Source organism: Cyanistes caeruleus, chromosome 3 (assembly GCF_971803275.1).
Source record: "Cyanistes caeruleus chromosome 3, bCyaCae1.hap1.1, whole genome shotgun sequence".
NCBI classification, from domain to species: Eukaryota; Metazoa; Chordata; class Aves; order Passeriformes; family Paridae; genus Cyanistes; species Cyanistes caeruleus.
This window is the reverse complement of record NC_141703.1, coordinates 60,568,690-60,584,319: the sequence shown is the minus strand read 5'-3', so window position 1 is coordinate 60,584,319 and position 15,630 is coordinate 60,568,690. Positions and strand designations below refer to the sequence as shown.

General features: G+C 43.5%; 1 protein-coding gene across 14 annotated transcripts in view; it reads left to right on the top strand.

Moving 5' to 3' along the window:
- Positions 1-336: 336 nt before the first annotated feature.
- The window catches only part of TSC22D1 (TSC22 domain family member 1), a 96,544-nt gene continuing 81,250 nt past the window's right edge, over positions 337-15,630 (top strand). For 13 of the 14 annotated variants that reach the window (XR_015284591.1, XR_015284592.1, XR_015284581.1 and 10 more), the window contains exons 1-2: positions 337-5,058; positions 5,715-8,569. Coding sequence is in view for 2 of the 14 variants with exons in the window: in XM_086881238.1 (XP_086737364.1) it covers positions 5,748-8,569 (2,822 nt within the window). In the remaining 12 variants the exon portion in view is untranslated. Of the gene's footprint in view, positions 5,059-5,705; positions 8,570-15,630 lie in introns of those variants that run through there. The other variant, XM_086881236.1, reaches the window with a different exon arrangement.

The window sequence follows — 15,630 nt, the reverse complement described above, 5'->3', positions numbered from 1 at the left end:
TCATGGTGATCTTTTGGCTGTTAATTCATTGGTCATGGGCTGGTGGAGGATTTACTTTTAACCCTCACTCCCACAATGAAGTCTATATATTCCTGTATGTAGTCTACACACCTATAAAGTTTAAAGCAATGCTAAAGTTTCTAAGCATCTTTCATTAAATCTGAATTTGAATGCAATCCCCATTAAAAAAAGACTACCTACTTGGCCACATTCCCCAAGTGCAGGTAATAATGAATATTTTAAAACAACTTTTCCAGGTGATCAAGAAAGATGATTTTGTGTATATTGGCATTGGAATATACCTTATTAGTCTAAAGAGAACTGATATTCTTTTTTTTTTTTTTCCAAGACTTCAGAATTGTTGATTTCTGCAAGCATTTATTTAAAAAAAAACTTGTGAGAAAACTTTCCTTTCCCAAATGTTCAACATTACTTAATAAGAATTAAAATAAGAGATGAAAAATGTCTCAGTAGGCGTTTTGGAATCAGTAAACTCAATCAACCAACTAACCGGCCAACTAAAAACAAAACAAGAAAGGAAGATCAAGACTTGACTTGAACTTTCTAAGAAAATGCAGAAGCAGAATTACCACTTTTTCAGGGCTGAAAGGTGAGAATTTTCTTATGACTACTTAGAAGGAAGAAAAAATTGCATACATCCTTGCAAATCAACTTAGAGACTGCAGTCAGCAATATTAATGAACAGAGGAGCTTTCTGCCTAAACCAACAATGGCAGCTTCATGGGGAAAAAATTCTTTTCATTAAATTTTAAAAAAAATTATTTATGAAGCAGTCACACAGGATTTAAAGCATGCATCAGACTGATTTGTCATTATTCTGACTGTTTTGAGTAAAAACCCTATAGTATTCCTGCTTGTTGGCTTTATAATTACTCAGTACAAAGACATAAACTACTGCATACGCTAGGATGAATGCACACAACTGTGTCAAACAGTTAAGGAGCCAAAGAAAGAAAATATTAAAATATTGCTTCTTTTGGTATCCTTGGAGAATCTGTGGTGGTAACAAGGCTTGTTGTTCTCTGTCTGAAGAAACATTACATATACAGGAGACAGATCTCTAAATATTTACACTGTGAAGATCTTGTCCTCTTGCACTAGCCTGAATCATAAGATTTTAAAGTTGAAATAAGGTTTATTCCAGACACTTACTCTCCCTGCCTGACAGCTAGGACTGCATCAAGATCATCTGTGCTTGTTCATTTGGGAAGCATGTATGTAGGAGATGCAATCCAAAGGGATTCCTCTATCCTGGCAGCCCTCCAGCAGTCTTTGGTGTGCAGCTGAGGTAATGATGGGACTGCAGGACTGTCTGCCCTGTAGTTATAAGCAGTGACCATGCTCATGCTCGCAAGCTGCTGAATTCATCCAGTGATGACACAAGTAACTCTGGTTCCAGCTGGCTGATCAATACAGTTAATTTTAAAAAAAGCAGGTAGACTTTTTTGGAATAACTACTGTGTAATTTCACTTACTTTCTACACATGGCCAGTTGTGTGGTGGCTGCATTTTTAAATGTCTGGTGTTTTGTAAATTAGGTATATGATGAAATTTCTTTTCCCACCTTGAAAAACTAAAGAACACAATCCGTAACGATTATAAATTTCAGTGGTTTAATTTTAATTTCATATGGTTTAATGGATATGAAAAGAAATTAAAATTGTTAATCCGAGAATCCCATTTTTATGCTTAGACTAATGCTTACCAAAAAAATGAAAGAAACAGAAGTAAGCTTATACCTGAAGAAAATAGATAAGGAAAGAAAAAGGGTGTAACATGAAAATGTTCATATTTACAAACAGCTTAAAAAAAATATTTTTAAATGTGCCTCTTCCGATGTGCTTTATCTAGTCTAGACCATTATTTTGATTGTTAACAGACCTGTGACCACATTATACAGATAAGTTAACACTGTTATCTAAATTTCATTTTTCTTCAGTTTTTTATAAGAAGAGAATTATATAGACCAAATTAAAAAAAAATAAATTTCTCACACTGTACTGTGAAGCAGCCCAGCTACTCAAAATGAATATAACTTAATTATCATAAGTAAAGCAAACATTTAATCAATAACAGTACTGTTCTTTTAATTATTTATCAGCCTTGCTGATACTGATTAGGTGCATACAAACTTTACAGTTCAATCCTTTTTAGGCTGCTTTCACACAAAATTTTAAGTCTAGAAACCAACTCATCTGTATTCATAGCCTATGTGCTTTAAAAGTAGTTGGACTTTGTTCAAACATTCAAAAAAAATCATCTTTGAGCTGCAACTCATCATAGAAGACTCAATTCCTCAAAGGAAATTGTTCTGGAAAAGTTATAAGCAGACAGAACAAGGATTTTTAATGGCAGTTGACTTGCAGTGTCGAGCTCTTATCTCAGAAATGTTTACACATGTGAGTATCTCATTAAAGACAATCTAAGATTTCAGTGTTGCACCAAGGATCAAGATGTGGACAGATTGTGGGCACCTTTGTGATGATGTCCTGAAATCTGCGAAGGTTACATGTAGGCAGCTCATTCTCAGGTAGTGTGGTCTGCAAGTATGGACTTCTATCTGATTATTAGTTTTAAAAAGATGATATTGTCTTGCCCATAGGAAAAGAAGAATATTATTTAACTATGTGTCAATTGTTCATTAGTGTCTATATAAGGGCAGTACAGCCATGGAAGGAGCAAGGGTTGCAAGTCTACCTTTCAGGTACCTGGAGACCTGAGCTGAATGCCTGCATTCCAGATAAAAGGAATTAAACTGCAAAAACCTTCAAAAGACAGGGTTTTCTCAAAAGCCACCTCATCCCCACACCAAATGAGAGCCAGACAAGCCAGGTTAGCAGGGAGAAGCAAGATGGAAGGGTGAAATTCAGGAACAGGCAGCAAAAGCTCTCAGTGTGTGTGACCTTAAATCCTTGCCCTTTTCACAAAATGGAGCAAGAAAAGCAGCTTTTTAGTTCCTCGGTGATTAAATGCCACACACTAAACATGGGAGACTCAAATCTCCTCTCTGCCTGAAGGAACATTTACATCTCCCATAAGAACTCTCTAATGACTCAGCTATATGATATAATACCTTGGACTCTCACAACCTTTTTTCCCATTAAAGCTCTACTACTCTTCCTTATGTGCTTAAATATTCACTGCAGCAAGAGCCAAGCCCTGTTTTTTTCACCATGCTCTGTTGATTCTCCTGACCAGTGGGCTCCACAGTCAGGTTACATTAGCTTGAGCCCTTCAAGTCCTGCAAACACTTCACCGTTCCAGGCAAGCCAGACCAATTTCAAAGCAGGGACTTGAGACACCTCCTGCCTGCTCATGGATGCCTCTGTTTGGAGACAAGGCCATGCTGCCAGGGGTTGGGAACACCAGCAGCTCTCCAGGCACAATGCACACCCCAAGTACCACCAGGCTGCTGGAGACACAGGGCAGAGGGTGTGAACCTGTCTCTGTCTCCGCAGGAATGCAGGACACCCCACCTAAGGCGCTCTGAAAGTCTGCCTGGAGAGGGGTTTTCTGCCGGGAGAGGCAGAGCAACGCCAATGGTGGGGATCCATTGGTCATGGTTGGGCCATGAGATACCTGCCAGGCAGCTCTGTGCAAGCCAACAGGCACAAGGATGCAAAGGAAAATCTCCTGGCAGGTATTTGTGCTTCGAGTGTCTCTGGAGATCAGGTGGCTGCTGCTCACCGAAGGGGCGAAGGGCGGTGGGCGTATTGAGCTTTGCCGCCTGGCTCTGAGGATGCCGGCACTGGAACAGTGAAGGGTCGTCGGTTGATTTCACCTCGATCCCGTTTAGTAATTTTTTGGGGGTTTTTTTGGGTTTTTTTGTTGGGTTTTTTTTTTTCCTGATCAGTGCTTCGGTACGGTTCGTCTGGAGCTTTCATGAGAAGCTCCTCCACATACACACACATACACACGCCGCATGTGAATGCAGGTGATCGATTCGATCGACTGCCCCTGACCTCCGGCCATCGCTGCCCGGCACCGGCGATGCTGAGGGCGCCTGCGGGGTGGGCGGCGACCCCCGCCGGGGATGGGATGGAGCGGGGCACCGGGGCGAGCCGCCCGCCCCGGGCACAAAGGGAAAGGCGGCCCCGAGCAAGCGGGATGCGCGCACACTCGGCTTCCCTCCCCATGCGCGGGGGAAGGAGCGGGCAGGAATATTCTGGACCGAGGGAGGGGAGGAAAGAGAGAAGGTGATGAATAACTTGAATAAATCTGCAGCGGAGCTGAGGAGAGGGGGAGGGAGGCGGCAGGTCATGTGAGGCACAGTCATGCTGCGGGCAGAGAGGGGGCACCCGGCGGGTACACGTCGCGGCCGGGGAGAGGACCGGCCGCCCGCCATGGCCGCGGCCTCGCCCCCTCCCCAGCCAGGACACCCCCACCCGCCGCGGGCTCGGCGGCGCTCGGCCATTTCCGCCACGCGAGCCGAGCCCCATTTCCGCCGGCCCCGGCCAGACGGGCTTTATGTCTGCCGGCGGGGCGCGCGTGCGCAGCGGCCGCCGCCATCTTACGTTGTCTCTCGCCCGCCCTCCCCTTTGGCGAGCTCTCCCCTCCTCCCCCCCGCGGCGCCTCCTCCAGCGCTCCGTGAGGAGACGGGGCAGGCACAGGGAGGGAGAGACCCGCGGCGGCGGGGAAGCCGGGAGTAGACCCTGAGGGAAGAAAGGACGGGGCGGACGCACACGCGGGAGGAGGAGGACGGATTCCAGGCGCGGTTCTGCGGAGGACGAGCGGGTGCCGCCTGTTATAAAGGGGGAGGAGGCGGCGGAGGGGGAAGGAAGAGCGTGCGGAGCGGAGCCTCCTCCAGAGACAGCCAGACACAGGGAGGAGAGAGAGGCTGCCTGGCTGGCTCTCCCTTCCTCCCTTCCTCCCTCACTCCTTTTCATGGACTCTCTTGTCGGGTTGCTGCTGCTGCTTTTCTTCCGTCCTTATTCCGTCTCTATAATACCCAAAATGATTCAGCTCCATGGCTGCCACTGACGGGGATGTCCCTGCCCGGCTCAGCCTGCCGCTGCCGCCCTGCTGTGCGCCAGTCCTGTACGTATCCGCGCCTTCCTCCTCCTCTTACTAGTAGAAGCGGTGATGGCGAGGGGCGCCGGCCGCCTCGCCGGGCTGCCCTGCGGGCCCGCCGGCTGCCCTCGCCCCGCCGAGGCGGGGAGGGAGGGAGGGAGGGCGGTGCTGCCGGCTGCCGGCGAGCCGCGGCGCCCCGCGGAGCCTCCGCCGGGAGAAGGAAGGGGCTCGCCCCCGGGGCGGCCGGGCGACTGCCCTCCCGGGAGAGGCGCAGTCGGGGGGCTGGGGAAGGGGGGGGGTGCGGCCGATCGGGGAGGTGGTGGTAGAAATCAAAGGGAGGCGGGGGGAAGGGTGGCAGGGAGAAAGAAAGTGAATGGCGGAGGATTGAAAGTGTCACATTCAGAGGCGGCGGAGGACCGGTGCTCGCCCCCTCCCTGTCTCGGAGGGGTGGAGGAGGGGAGGGGAGGGGGGTGGTGGTGGTGGTGGTGAGCGGCGGTGCCGAGCCGCCTCAGCCCGTGCGCTGCGGGAGTCGGGGGGGGGTGGGGGTGGATTGTGCGTGGTGGTGTCTGCCCTGCCCTGAGCATACAGCTAACTGTGTGTGTGTGTGTGTGTGTGTGTGTGTGTCTGTCTCTTTCCATACCGGGGGATTGCACTCTTAAAATACACCCGATACAATGCACCAGCCTGACTCAGCCGCAGACATTAGTGCTAGGAAGATGGCGCACCCGGCGATGTTTCCTAGAAGGGGCAGCAGCAGTAGCAGCGGCAGCAGCTGCGTTACTGCTCCCACTGCACCAGGTACCGGCGTTGGGAGCGCTGCCCTCTCCGCCGAGGATTATCAGCCGCCTTTGCTGGTCCAGCCGCCGCCTCCGTCTCCTGCAGCAGCTTCAACAGCGGGTCCACAGCCGACACCCCCTCATCCACAAAGCCTGAACCTCCTCTCGCAGTCTCAGCTCCAGCCACAGCCCCTTGCACAGACTGGAGCTCAAATGAAAAAGAAAAGTGGCTTTCAAATTACTAGTGTGACCCCTGCCCAAATATCAGCTAGTATGAGCTCTAATAACAGCATAGCCGAGGATACAGAAAGCTACGATGACCTGGATGAGTCTCACACTGAAGACCTGTCATCTTCAGAAATCTTGGATGTGTCATTATCCAGAGCCACTGACTTGGGAGAACCTGAGAGGAGTTCTTCTGAAGAAACTCTAAATAACTTCCAAGAGGCAGAGACTCCTGGGGCTGTTTCTCCAAACCAGCCTCATCTTCCTCAGCAGCATGCTCCTCTGTCTCATCACCCACAGCAGAGTGTTGTGATCAATGGAAGTGTTCATCCCCATCATGTTCATCATCACCACCATCTTCACCACCACCATCATGGACACCATCATCCATCGCATCCTGGGGTGGGTAGTGCCCCAATTTCTGGAGGACCACCACCCAGTCCATCGTTTAGAAAACTATCAACAACTGGAAGCTCTGACAATGTTATATCAACTGCACCAGTTTCTGCTGCATCATCCACTGGTTCCCCGGCATCTGCCGTGTCTAATATCCGCACTACAAGTACTCCTGGCAATTTAGGTATAAGTCCTGCTGCTGGAGCTAGTACCTTAAGTAATATTGGTGGTGGTAGTTCTAGTGTGGCAAGCAATGTGCTTGGTACTATCAATTTAAGCAACATCATGAGTACTGGTAATGTAAATGCTTTGTCTGGAGCTAGCAGCAATGCTAATGTGAATATCTTGAGTGGTGTTGGCAATGGTACGAGTGCTTCCTCTAGTGTCATTAACAATGTTACTAATCCAACTGCAGGAGTGGCAGTGGGATCAAGCCAGCAGCAGCCTGCATCTGGCACATCAAGGTTTAGAGTTGTAAAATTAGATTCTAGTTCTGAACCTTTCAAAAAAGGTAGATGGACATGCACTGAATTCTATGATAAAGAAAACACTGTTGCAGTTTCGGAGGGAGTAGCAGTAAACAAAGCAGTAGAGACGATAAAACAAAACCCGCTTGAAGTGACTTCTGAAAGGGAGAGCACCAGTGGGAGTTCTGTTAGCAGCAATGTAAGCACACTGAGTCACTATACAGAAAGTGTGGGAAGTGGAGAAATGGGAGCACCTACTGTGGTACAGCAGCAAGCATTTCAAGGTGTGGGTCCGCAGCAGATGGATTTTAGCAGTGCTGCTCCTCCAGCAATTCCAGCATCTAGTATACCACAGAGTGTTTCTCAATCACAGCTTGCACAAGTCCAGCTGCATTCTCAAGAAGGAAACTATCCACAGCAGAAGCCAGGGGTCCAACCTCCTGCACAGGCCAGTCTAACCACTGTTACTGGGGTTCAGCCAGCCCCAGTTAATATACTAGGTGTATCCCCATCTCTGGGCCACCAGCAACCTGCTCTTCAGAGTATGGCTCAACAGCAGCTGCCGTATTCGCAGCCAGCACAGCCTGTGCAGACTTTGCCAGTGGTGCAGCAGCAGCAGTTGCAGTACGGACAACAGCAGCAGCAGCCAGTTCCTACGCAGATGGCCGCGGGTCACGTTAAGCCGGTGAACCAGAACTCTGTCACAGGGGCTATGCCAGACTACATTCAACATCAGCAGATCCTTCAGACTCCAGCCCCTGCCATGCAACCAAGTTCTACAGGAGTAGGAGCTGGGCAACCGGTTCCTGTTGCCCAGGCACAGGGCATGCAGCCTTCAGTGCAAGCACATCCAGCTGCTGCCCCAGCTCAGCCTGTTGCACATGCTCCAGCAGCAATACCAGGTGTAGCTGCCGGTGGTCAAATACTAAATGTTGGGCAGCAAGGAAGCGTATCTGCTGTGGTGCAACCACCATCTGCTACAAACCAAATTCCACCTCCAGTTATGCCATCAACGGCTGCTCCTCCATCTTCCCAAGTAGTGCAGCCTGTGCAGACAGGAATAATGCAGCAGGGATTACAGGCTAGCGCTGCAGGCCTTCCTCAACAAATGGTCATTGCTCAGCAAAACACCTTGTTACCTGTACAGCCACAGGCACAAGGAGTAGAATCTGTAGTCCAAGGGATGACTGGCCAGCAGCTGCCTGCGGTAAGCCCTATACCCTCTGCCAGTACTGTTCCTGCACCGAGTCAAGCTGGTTCAGCTGTGCCTCCTGGCATACCTTCTGCTTCTGTAGGTTTGGGACAGCCACAGAACATAGCACAGGCTTCAGCTGTGCAGAATGGCAATTTGGCTCAAAGTGTTAGTCAGCCTCCCTTGATATCAACAAGTATAGGTATGCCAGTGGCACAGAGTGTGCCGCAACAGATGCCACTAAGCTCTACCCAGTTCCCTGCACAATCACTAGCTCAGTCCATTGTAAGCCAAATCGAAGACGGTAGACGGCCTACAGAACCTTCCTTGGTGGGTTTACCTCAAGCTGCCAGCGTTGAGAGCGGTGGTGGAACATCAGCCGCTTCAGACGGCGGTAGCAGCAACATGCCATCCTCGGCGTCCCTCTTCCCGCTGAAGGTGCTGCCGTTGACAACGCCTCTTGTAGATGGTGAGGATGAGAGGTAAGACTGCCTGTAACTTTATTAAAAGATGGACTCTCTGATAGTTTGATTTGCACTAACTTGCAGGTCTTGTTACAGCCATTCTGTGAAATGAAGCAGTGTGATGTTTAGGTCTAATTAAAATGTTATTTCTCAGGTCTCAGCACATGCAGATATTGTATTAAAGAACTTAATTTTCTCCTGAAAGGGTGGGTTGTATTGATTATGGTTTGAAACTACTGTGTGCATAAATTGTGCTTAACAGTCTGTTCAGTGTATATATTCCCATTGTGTTGAGGAAGACAAGAATACTGTAGAGTGTGAAAATACTAGTGGTGATTGCAGTTTAGATTATTAATTATACAGAAATAATTAATATTTATTCTTAGGTATATATTTTTTATAGGATTAAGTCTAGACTTCATCCTGCTTTAGATTCTCTTTTTAAGAGTATTGACTTTTCTAAGGTTGAACCTGTTGTGATTCTGTGGTGTATTTAAAAATCTCTTTGACAGCCAAGAGACACTTAAGGAAAATGAGTATGGTGGGATAAGGGATGTTCACCAACATTGTTGTGGCTCTTTGAATTGAACATGGGGTACTTTTGGTCTTGATGGCTTTGCTTTAAAGCATTAATGCGTGATGAGATCCACACAGGCCTGCTGAAGGGTGGTGAACCTTTGAATCTGGTGCACCAATTCTGTGCAGTTAGAGTAAGAAAACTGCATATTTTGGTCCCATTTTCACCAGTTCAAGTACATGTATTCTCTCACCTTCACCTTTTCAAGTAAATGACCACTGCCTGGTCTTAACAGTACATGCATATGAATATTCTCATTTCTTTCACAGTGTACGCAGGGAAGTTGAGACTGTTGTGTGTGCAGGCTGAATTGATTAAAACATCAGTTTTAAAGTATGATGGTTTGATATTAATTATGTGTGGAAGTCCTCAATGTGTTGAGGACCTTTTGTGATACGGGTTTGTGAGTGGCCAGGAAGACCATTGCTTCTTCCCAAGAACTTCCTCTCTAGGAAGCTACATGAATGGGAGAAACAACTTTTAAGATAAATCTTCCCATCTTGGGAATGTGGAGCAGGACAGAAAACCCTAGAAAAACTGAGGCTAGGGTGAGGAGACAAGGCACTAAACACAAGGTGGGAAAAATGCCATAGCAATGGGAGGTGGAAGCACTTTTTAAATACCTTCTTGGTGCCATAACTTAAATCAGGAGTGATACCAGTGGCTAGACTTTACTTATTTTTTTTAAATAAAATGGGTTGCTGGGAGAGGCTGGATTCTTTTCTTAACATTGAAAGTCCTAACTCTATCAGCAGTCTCTGATTATGTTGATCATAAGGTGTTGACTGCTGTAGTGTCTTTCATCACATCTTTCTAAGATGCCAGAGAACTATAATGAGTAGCAGCTTGTCTTCCAGGAGTGCTAGAAGACAAGTTCCAACACTGTTGCATTCTGATTATGTTTTTTTAGTCAATAAGTGCATGAAGGTGGTAGAAGGCAGATTGAGGTGTTAAAGCCAACAGTGTCACCATTATGCTGCTAGCATAACATTTCAGAACTGTTCTTTGGTTTTCTTTCATTTGAATTTTGTAAACCAAGACACTAATCCTTCTCTTCACAGGCCTCACTGGTGTTTGGTGGTGTTACTTGTTTGTTGTTGTTGTGTGGTTGTTGTTGTTTTTTGATTTTATTTTCTTTTATCAACCAGAAAATCCCCCTAAGCTTTCAGGGGATCCTAGCCCAATAGGAGAATCATAATCTTATCGATACTCAGTGTTTTGGAAAATGACACCTAGAATATGTCTGTACGCTGATTTTAAGAGCATATGTTAACAGTTTGACATGAATGGTAGTTTTTCCAGAATGTTTAAATCCCTCAGGGTAACAATAGCCAGAAATACCTTCTTCCTCTGTTGTTTGGCTAGCCAAAGATCATATCCTTTCTTCTCCCATGCACGTTGTGTCTTTGTTCAATCTGTCATCTCCAGGTAGACTACACTTTTGTTTAGCTGCAGTTGGAAAACCATTTACATTCTTTACACAAAGCAGGATATGACTCTATTAAATGGAGACAAAAAATAATTGGGTTTTTTGGCATGGCAGTAGTGGCCAGGTCATTTTTGTGTACAATCAGACAATTTACAGCAGCACGTTTCCCTGTATATATGTATGTGACATTAAAAACCTAGTGAGATTGCTTCTGTTTCTGCTTCCAGGGGATCTCGGGGCAGGATACTTCTATTGTCATCTTCACTGGAATTCAGGGCTGGAGCTTAAAGTTTGTTACTCACTAAAGGCAGTGCAAGATATGTTGTTACTCTGCTTGTCTCCCCACTTTTCTGGCCGTGGGATCTCTCTAGTTAGTTTTTTTGCTGGTTTGTTAGATTATCCCCTTTTACAGGAGGTAAAGTGAAGTATATTGTAAAAGGATGTAAGGATTTCAGAAGCAGGTGTATTGTAAATATATGTGTTTGAAATCCCCATTTCTCTTGGTCTTACGTGCACACGCATATATCACTCAAGATTTCTATCAATACATCCCAAGTGATTCTAAACCTGGCAAAGGAAAAGGTAGGAGAAAAGGAGTGAGTGATGACATAATTGGGCCAGCGAAGTAGCTGTAAAATTCCATTTAGCGTGCCTTTGAAAAAGCATCTGACCCATGTAATACCTTGTATAGATTAACTCCCAGCTTTCCTTAAACCTGTATATAACTGCGTTTAAGGCCATGCCAGTATCTCTAAGTCTGTTCAGTTTTTAGAACACCATTTGCAGCTCTTCCTATGCCTGTTATCAGGGCATGGCCTTTTAAATATAGACAGTGTGGCGTGTATCTCCTTTGAGAACTGTAACCTTTATTTCCCCAGTATGAATGACTTATTTCAAGTCATAGTGAAGATTAGATATTAAAAATTAGGTACTTGGCAGAATGCCATGTAGAAAATTAATTATCAAATGTTAATAAATAAACAGAGAATATGAATACTACTCTCTGTACTTTTTGTATTAGAAAAATAACAATCAAACTGCCAAACAAAAAACCCAAAACCCCAACAAAATCACCAAAAAAACAGTTCTTATGACTACTCTTTCTTAAGCCTGTTGGGTATGCCATAGATGTTTGTGTGTGTGTTGGTAGATTCATCATCTCTTAATTTTTTGGTTTACAAAAATGCAGGTCAGTTTTTTGGCTGTTAAATACTTTTTTTATTCTTCTCCTTAACTTGAGCCATGGTATGGTCTCAGTGCATAGTTCTTACATAGTTTCTTGGATTTGGAGTGGTTACCTTGATTTATTTCACTACAGTTTTTAAATCTTGCTAGTTTTAGACAGAGTCTTCTGAGTTTAGTATTTCATCTTTAGAACTGTAGAACTTTTATTTTCACATGTTTGATATTTAAGCATGGAAGAACGCATGTTTATATCACAGTGAATTTTTTTGTGTACTTATACTTAGTGTTGCAAAATGAGTTTTACATATTTTTAGACAATGCTTTGTTGTACAGGCACGTATTAAGATTTTGTATGGACTTGCATAATTTTTAATTTACCTGTAAAGTGAAGACTTTAAAAGTTAATGTGTTTTACAGCATTTACAAAGGCTGCTATAAGTGAATTTAAAAATAACTTAATCTGAAATGTTGTTTGCCATTACTCAAAAGCAGATTTTGTGAATGAAGGATAAGAGAACTAACAACTGCCTCCCTGTCCTTGACATTTCCTGTAGAATTCTTTGCATTCTTTAGGCTGGTGCAAGTTTTGTTCACCTGTTTGTGCATGTCATTCAGTGAAGCTGAAGAGACAGGAGAAAAAGATGATGGATGATAAATGCAAAACAGGCATAGAGATTTAAAGCTTTTTTTTTTTTAATTATCTGACAATCTCATTATTTTTTAAGAGAAACTTTTATTAAAAGATCCATTTAGAAATGTTTTTTTTTTGTGTAGGATGTGTGTTTTTACTTTCTGCTAAGGTTGTAGAGCAGCTGGAAGATTAAAGCTGAATATGAGAATCAAAAGACTTGTGAGCAGCCTTTGAGAAATCTCTAGCAGTAGTAACTAGTACTAGATTGTGAAGTGAAGTACAGTCAGGAAGCTGGATTAACGTTCATCATGTATGCAGTTACATAGTGGAAAGGTTGACCAGGTAGAGGTGAGATTTTTACAGTTTTACAAGTGAAATTTTTGCATTTACAATATGGACTAATTCAATACTTTTTGAAGATTTTAGTAAGCAGTAGTGAATGAAGTAAAGTAGAACTGGATGCATCAATTATATTTTTGGTGAAGTTTTGCATACTTTGATTTTGTAAGTGGTTTTAACGTTTATATGGGGTTTTTTGTTTTCTGGAAGTTTTGCTGCTCTATATTTGGTGAGAAAGGGAATAGATACTTTACAACAAAGGATTTCTGGTAGATTAGCATAGATTTAGAATGATTTTGGTTTTTTTTGTTGCATCTTTGGGGCTTTGGTGTTATTTTTTGTTTTACAGATTTTAAACTTGCTTCATAGTCTTGCTACCATTTTGAAAATCACATGATTTGAGTTCTAGGAGATGAACTGTTGAAAATATCTGTTCATATCTTCAATTGAGCTTTCTGAGTAACTTGAAAAAATTATTAACCTCACTAACGGCAAGTCAAGTGAGGAGAAAGAGAGAACTTTGATGAAGAAAATGTGTTTGCTGTTGTGTCATGCTGACAAGTCCAGTTTCTCACTTCGTCTGATGGAGTAAAAGATCTGTTATCGGTGGAATTGACTTCGTTAGCTCTGCTCTAAGTAAAGAACAATGTGGAATTTAGAGTCTGCACCTTGTCTGTCTGCTGACCAGCTGGGGGTGGCAATACCGTTTTTGATGGAGCTTTTCCTAGCGTCTTTTACAGATGCATTTTCTGTGTGCCATGATACACTTAGAATTAAGGTTTACTGCAGTGCTTGCTATTGCATTGTCTTTCAAGATAGGAAGAACCAACAGATACCAGGTTACAGGTTGTAAAAGCAGTAATTTAGCATTTCAGGCAGATGCTGAGAAATTAATCTCTTCAACTGATTTCTAGAAACCATTCCTTAGCACTGGAGTTTTGGTTGCTCTTTGGAGCAGTGCATAAATATGAAACCATCTGCGTATGTGAAAATGAGAAAGCAAGATTTTAAAGTATTTAATGTTGAAAAACAATCTTTGTTACCGTCTCAGTATTTGCATTCTTTACAGGCTTATCTGAAAATGAAAATTAAACCCACTGACAAATGGATTGGTAGTGAAGTGTTCCAGTCTTTACAAGTTACTGTGATCTAGATAATGGGGAACAGAGTAATGACTGTGTCAGTGGTGGTAAGCTAGCAAAGTTAGCCGAGTGGGAGGGGAAAATAATTAAAAAACAAACACCACCATCTCCTCCAAAAGAACCTAAACAAACAACCCCAGCCCAACCTCGCAACCCCCAATATGCTAATGTATCTTGCTTAGGCATAAATAAGAAGGGGTATGGTTAACACACCTGTGCTACATAAAGACCCCTTATAACCTGTTCATCTTACAGATGGTAATAAAGTAAATAAGCCTTTTCAGGCCTGTTTCCTAACAGCTTAGGAAGTACATCTAATTGTAAACAGTAGTATTGCTACTATGGTCTTTTAAACAAAAAACTGCACACACCTGAATATCAGTGCCATTATAGCAAGTATATTCTTGCTATGACCTTTCTGGGAATAATTTGTGATCTGGGTTTGCAGTGTGATGTAGATGAAACATAAAAATGACTAGAAAGGAGTAGTGTGTCTTGGTTCTCATTGACTTGATGCACTGGTTCTTTTTCTATTCTTTTGATTAATTTATAAGACTAAAATGTACTGTGTGTAATACGTATTATACTTTAACAAATGACTGAAAACTTCTTTTAAGTGGGCCTATACTTTTTATTTACTGCATTTACGCCACCGAAAGCAGTGCTGTTAATATGGACTAGGGGTACAATTATTCAGTAAATTATTTCATGGTAATGATCACTGTAAATAAGAAACCAGTTTGTTCTCAGCATGGTTGTACAGGAAACCATAGCCTAAAGCTAAGATGGAAAGAGTTCCTGAGTGACTGGAGATACAGAACTTTATTTATTTTAGCCTGTTCTAAAGCATTCAGACTTAGGAATTGCATGATGGAAGTGCAGCGTAATTATGGTATCAAATTGGAGCACCTGATCATCCTTCTGGCTTTAATGTCTGGGAGCACGTTAACTCTTTGTCTGCCTTTGGAATTTGCTAACAAAGATAGTAATTGTGCTACAGTCAGTGGTGTTGAAATCCTTATCAGCTCATTTTGTGCAAGCCTCCAAACACCCATTGTACATTGTGAGTGTTGGAAGTAGGATTTGGTTTGTGGCTGCAGTTATATGCAAAAATCTCCATCTTCCACTGGAGCTGACTTTCCCTAGAGAGATATTGAGAGGTTATGAATGTTTGGCAGGCAGGGATTATAATGATGCCATACATGCAAGTGTTAGAGCCTGTGGTAGTTTAGGTGTTGTATCACTGTTGGTTACCATATGGATGAAGTGACTTGCTCTAGTACCTACTGAATGAGGACTTCTGTTATTGGTGCTGTGCAGAGATGAAGAATGATACTCATCATGTTCAAGCACATAATTATGCTTTACTAATGGGAACTTGTTCAAATTTATGAAGTTTTTTATACTTGCAGAAGTAAGATCTTTAACATATTTTCGTAAAACAAAAAAACCACAGTGAACTTTTTCACTATTTTCTTTGAGCAAACAATTACTTTGATTATAAATTATTTTGGCATTATTGTGTACCAGAAATGACTCCCGAGTTGTTTTTTTTCCTACTCTTCTCCACTGGGTTTTGTTAGAAGTTTGTTCCTCATGTTTAATGGTTTATTACACTATTTTGAAATGTTGGTGAGGCTTCCTATATTGATGACCTTTGACAATCAGGATGTAAATTTAAGAATTGTGGGCATTCAGGCTTGAAGTTCTTGTCCCAGTTACTGTTTCTTTTTGCAGCACAGGGTTAGTGATGGTCCAGAACAGTAAAAGTAACTT